This window comes from Rhinopithecus roxellana, chromosome 1 (assembly GCF_007565055.1).
Source record: "Rhinopithecus roxellana isolate Shanxi Qingling chromosome 1, ASM756505v1, whole genome shotgun sequence".
In the NCBI taxonomy this organism is placed as follows: Eukaryota; Metazoa; Chordata; class Mammalia; order Primates; family Cercopithecidae; genus Rhinopithecus; species Rhinopithecus roxellana.
The window spans coordinates 49,590,737-49,596,736 of NC_044549.1; the positions used below are offsets into that span (position 1 = coordinate 49,590,737).

Here is a 6,000-nt window from a genome sequence, read left to right on the forward strand (position 1 = left end):
CAAGGACCAGGGAAATTCTGGCATGAGTGGGGTCCGCACTAAGTGTTCCAGAATGAAAGGGACAGACCTACTCAATGAGGAAATTGTTCCACCCAGAATGCCAGGAGAGCCCTCAAGTGGTAAGGAAAAGACCAAGATGCAGACTTAGCCACCCTCACCCACGAATAATAAACGGTTGTGTTTTTCTTAATGTTCGTACAAGGGAATGGAAATCCAAATACGTGTAGGATAGTGTTTCCCACCTGTTTCCCTGTTGCCTGGCATCACCGTCTGAGTTTTTCGCTTCTATCACTACTGTCCCTGTTGTCTTCATGCTTTTATTTTTAGAGTTAGCCCCTAAGGAGTTAGATTGTTACATTGGAGGGTCTGTTTTAGTATAAGTTAGGATGCCAGGTTGCTTTCCCCAAGGGGAATAACATTTCAGCAGCGTGGGCTTGCTTTGTTCTACCTCCTTGCCAGCAAGCAATAGGTGTCACTTGTCACTCTGCTGACATTGCCAATCTTTGGGTATATAAATTGCCACCATCGTGGCTACTGGTCCCTCTGAGTCCCTCTCCCTGGGCTTAGCCATTTGGATTTTTTCTGCTGCACACAGCCAGCACACAGCACATGGTTGGGCCTCTCTCGGGTCTCATGAGCTGCTGGTGAATTGAAGTTAATTCTACTTGTATCTCAAGTGACTTTTTCAACTCTGTGGTGTTTTTAAGTCCTTTGAACATAGGAAAAAAGTAATTTTTTATTTGGGTATGTCATTTTAAGTTTCTGTGTTTCCTGTGTCTACATCAGATTTTTCTCTAATTCAGCTGGAGTTTGTTTTGGCTTATGGCAGGAAAGAGAGACTTGCCTTTTCTCTCAGAGAGCTCAGCCAGTTGTTTGAAATCATTCGGCTATGTTACGTAAGTCGTTTCCCTCCCTGAATAGACCGTGGCCTGTGCTAAATGCTCATATGTGCTGGGATCTGTTTCTGGTCTCTCCAGTCTGTTCTGGTGATGTCCATGCCATGTTCCCTATCTGGACTGTCTTGATTTCACTGCCTGATGAGGCAAGTTTCCTCTTGCCACATTTCTTTTTTTTTGGGGGGGGGGGAAGGGGGCGGGCGGGCGTGGAGTCTTGCTCTGTTGCCCAGGCTGGAATGCAATGGCATGATCTCAGCTCACTGCAACCTCCGCCTCCCGGGTTCAAGTGATTCTCCTGCCTCAGCCTCCCAAGTAGCTGGGATTACAGGCATCCGCCACAACGCCTGGCTAATTTTGGTATTTTTTAGTAGAGATAGGGTTTCACCATATTGGCCAGGCTGGGCTCGAACTCATGTTGTGATCCGCCCGCCTCAGCCTCCCAAAGTGCTGGGATTACAGGCGTGAGTCACCCCGCCCTGCCTGCCACATTATTTTTTAATAATTTTGTTTCAGTTCCACGATTTTCCTCTTACCTTCCACACCCCAAATAAAACTCTGTTGAAATTTTGACTGGAATTTTTTTCTTCAGGCCCACTGTTTTTTCCCCATTGATTGCATTTTTGTTGCAGCTGTTGCATTAGTCCGCTCAGACTGCGTTAACAAAACCCCACAACATGGGTGGGTCCAACAACAGACATTTTGTTTTCTCACAGTTCTGGAGGCCGGAAGTCCATGAGCAAGATGCTGGCACATTTTGTTTCTGGTGAGGGCGCTCTTCTGGGCTCACAGACTGCTGTCTTCTCACTGTGTCCTCCCATGCCCTTTCTGCTGTGTGCAGAGAGAGGGGACACATGAGCAAGATGTCTGTGGTGTCACCTCTTCTTATAAGGACACGAATTCTCTCAGATCAGGGCCCCACCCTGCAACCTCATTTAACCTTCATTCCTTCCTTACTCCAAATACAGCCAGCTGAAGGGTTAGGGCTTCAACACAGGAGTTTTGGAGGAACACAAACATTCTGCCTGGCCAGGTGCGGTGGCTCATGCCTGTAATCCCAGCACTTTGGGAGGCCGAGGCAGGTGGATCACCTGAGGTCAGGAGTTTGAGACTAACCTGGCCAATATTGTGAAACCTCATCTCTACTAAAAATACAAAAAATTAGCTGAGCGTGGTGGTGGGCACCTGTAATCCCAGCTATGTAGGATGCTGAGGCAGGAGAATTGCTTGAACCTGGGAGGCGGAGGTTGCAGTGAGCTGAGATTGCACCATTGCACTCCAGCCTGGGCAACAAGAGCAAAACTCCATCTCAAAAAAACAAAACATTCCGCCCATGATACTATTTTAGGTCTTGTTTCCGTTCCTTCAGTAAGATTGATTGATTGATTGATTTTTTTTTTTTTTTTTTTGAGACAGGGTCTTGCTCTGTCAGGCTGCTACGCAGTGGTGCAATCATCACTCACTGTAGCCTCCAACTTCTGGGCTCCAGTGATCTTTCCACTATAGCCTCTTAAGTAGGTAGGACTACAGGTACACCCAAGCTATAATTGATTTATAATAGGATCCTTTGCCTTTAACAGTAAACATATTCCTAGGTACTAGTGGCAATATAAAATGTCGCTATTTGTAACAACCAAAAAGTAAGAACAACTCAAATGTCCATCAACTGATAAGTGAATAAACAAAGGACAGCTTATCCATGCATTCTAATATTATTCAGCTATAAGAAGGAATGAAGTAGTGACACCTGCTGCCACATGGGTGCTAAGCGAAGGAAGCCAGTTGTAAAAAGACCGTATGTTGTATGATTCCATTTCAATGAAATGTCCAGCCCGGATGCAGTGGCTCCTGCCTGAAATCAAAGCACTTTGGGAGGCTGAGGCTGGAGGATCACTTGAAACCAGGAGTAATTAGCTAGGCGTGGTGGCACGAGCTTATAGTTCCAGCTACTTGGGAGACCGAGACTGGAGGATTGTGTGAGTCCAGGAGTTAGAGGCTGCAGTGAGCTGTGATCATGCCATTGCACTCCAGCCTGGGCGACAGAGCGAGACTCTGCCTCAAAAAAAAAAAAAACCAAAAACAAAAAACAGAAATTGCAGTCCACTAGAAGAAATGGGGAAAATTAAAATAAATAAATAATGTTTAAAAATTAAGTGTCCAGAATAATAGGCAAGTCTATTGAGACAGAAAGTAGATCAGTGCTTGCTGGGTCCAGGATGGTGTAGAATGGGAGCGGGAAGGAACTACTAATGGGCGTAGGGTTTTTTTGGGGGGTGATGAGAGTATTTTAGAGTTAATGTTGATGGTTGCCCAACTTTCTGAATATACTAAAAACCATTGAATTGTACACTTTGTGGCATGTGAGTTAAAACCCAATAAAGCTATTAGGAGTGCAGTGGCACCATCTTGGTTCACTGCAACCTCGACCTCCTGGATTCAAGCAGTTATCCTGCCTCAAGTCTCCTGAGTAGCTGGGATTATAGGTGCTTGCCACCATGCCCAGCTAATTTCTGTATTTTTAGTAGAAACGGGGTTTCACCATGTTGGCCAGGCTGGTCTTGAACTCCTGACCTCAGGTGATCCACCTGCCTCGTCCTCCCAAAGTGTTGGGATTACGAGCATGAGACACCATGCTCAGCCAAAGCTGTTATTTTTTTAAGTATGTATTCCTAGATGAGTTATACTTTTATAGCTATTGTGAATGGAATGATTTTTTTCCTAGATAACTTTTAATGAATAGAAACAGTTCCTGCTTTATCTGCAAATCCTAAAACAGTCACTGGCACACAAGTGCTCAATGTTTAAGTGATACTGTTTTCCTGCACCCAAAAGTAGAATGCTGCTCCTCGTTGGAAACATGTTACTTTAGCAAAGTCCCACTAAAATGACCATAGTCCATCTGCTCTGACACTTGTCACAGATGGTAATAAAATTCATTCACAGCTGCCTTTCTAGGCCTGCAGCATTTGGGAGACAAAGCTCTGCTAAACCTTTGGAAGAAAAAAGAGACCAGAGCAGAGGCCATTGGTCCAGAAAAGTGTATGGAATATGGGGAAGTAGGAGGAGTGTTCCAGGTTGAGAGGGCAGCTCATACTCAGCTCCAGCCACTTCACCTCGTGCACATACTGGCTGAGGGTTGCCAGATGTTTGAGAAAAACTAGAAATCCACACCATTGTTAACCATTGTCAACTATAGGGAACATACAGAAAGCATCTGAACTGGATGTGGATGTGGTCCCAGAGTTCCCAGATCATGATCTGATTGAAAACATATGTGAACTTCTGTCCTGATTGCTCAGTGCAGACTGATGCTTCTCCTGGCAGGACACCTCTCTTCACGTTGACCTGGAGTTGTCACAAAATCTTTTTCTCTTGCTACTCCCTGAGCATGGCACCTTCTGCCAGAGTGTTCCCTTAACTGCGTGGGCAGGCTCTGCTCCACAGCTCCCGGCCCACTCTGCCCAAGCAGAAGTGAGCCCCTCCTGGGCAGAAAGGGCCCGCAATGAGGGCTGAAATGTTTCATTTCCCTGAGTAACCACCTTTTCTCTGTCTCCTTGTCCAGGAAACGGAGGTGGAGCTGTACAACGAATTCCCTGAACCTATCAAACTGGACAAGAATGACCGGGCCAAGGCCTCGGCAGAAAGCTGCAGTTGCTGAGGGGGCAGTGAGAGTTGAGCACAGAGTCCTTCACAAACCAAGAACACATGTAGGCCTTCAACACAATTCCCCTCTCCTCTTCCAAACAAAACATACATTGATCTCTCACATCCAGCTGCCAAAAGAAAACCCCATCAAACACAGTTACACCCCACATGTCACACAGACACACACACACACACACATACACACACACACATACACACACACCTGACGTAATCAAACTCCAGCCCCTGCCCATGATGGCTCTTGGGGTCTGCCTGCCCACCCACATGAGCCCGCGTGTATGGCAGCAGGACAGGCCAGCGGTGGATGTCATTCTGATATGGAGTTGGCATTGGAAGCTTATTCTTTTTGTCCACTGGAGAGAGAGAGAACTGTTTACAGTTAATCTGTGTCTGATTTTTTTTTAACGGTCTTGTGGTCTTTTTACCTCCCCTTTCCCCTCCCTCCTTGAAGGCTACCCCTTGGGAAGGCTGGTGCCCCATGCCCCATTACAGGCTCACACCCAGTCTGATCAGGCTGAGTTTTGTATGTATCTATCTGTTAATGCTTGTTACTTTTAACTAATCAGATCTTTTTACAGTATCCATTTATTATGTAATGCTTCTTAGAAAAGAATCTTATAGTACATGTTAATATATGCAACCAATTAAAATGTATAAATTAGTGTAAGAAATTCTTGGATTATGTGTTTAAGTCCTGTAATGCAGGCATGTAAGATGGAGGGTTGAACCCTGTTTGGATTGCAGAGTGTTACTCAGAATTGGGAAATCCAGCTAGCGGCAGTATTCTGTACAGTAGACACAAGAATTATGTACACCTTTTATCAAAGACTTAAGAGCCAAAAAGCTTTTCATCTCTCCAGGGGGAAAACTGTCTAGTTCCCTTCTGTGTCTAAATTTTCCAAAAGGTTGATTTGCATAATACAGTAGTATGTGCAATGGATAAATTGCCGTTATTTCAAAAATTAAAATTCTCATTTTCTTTCTTTTTTTTCCCCCGCTGCACACTTCAAAACTCCCGTTAGATCAGCATCCTACTATGAGAGTGAAAGGAAAACCCTCACAGATCTGTCCTAGTGATTTTTACCTTTGTTCTAGAAGGCGCTCCTTTCAGGGTTGTGGTATCCTTAGGTTAGCAGAGCTTTTACTCCTTTTCCCCACCCATCTCCCCAATATTGCCCATTATTAATTAACCTGTTTCTTTGGTTGGAACCCTGGCAGTTCTGCTCCCTTCCTAGGATCTGCCCCCACATTGTAGCTTGCTTAATGGAGCACTTCTCCTTTTTCCAAAGGTCTACATTCTAGGGTGTGGGCTGAGTTCTTCTGTAAAGAGATGAACGCAATGCCAATAAAATTGAACAAGAACAATGATCATCTGCCTTTGCCATGTCTTTTTTTCCTTCTTTGAGAGCCTTGACTCAGTAGAGACCACATGAGCTAATCA

The 6,000-nt window shown here is 45.0% G+C and overlaps 1 protein-coding gene across 1 annotated transcript in view; it reads left to right on the forward strand.

Moving 5' to 3' along the window:
* Positions 1-5,527, forward strand: part of RAB7A (RAB7A, member RAS oncogene family) — an 82,430-nt gene extending 76,903 nt beyond the window's left edge. The window contains exon 6 of the mRNA XM_010354628.2: positions 4,456-5,527. Coding sequence (XP_010352930.1) covers positions 4,456-4,551 — 96 coding nt within the window. The 3' untranslated portion in view covers positions 4,552-5,527. The remainder of the gene's footprint in view (positions 1-4,455) is intronic.
* Positions 5,528-6,000: the final 473 nt, after the last annotated feature.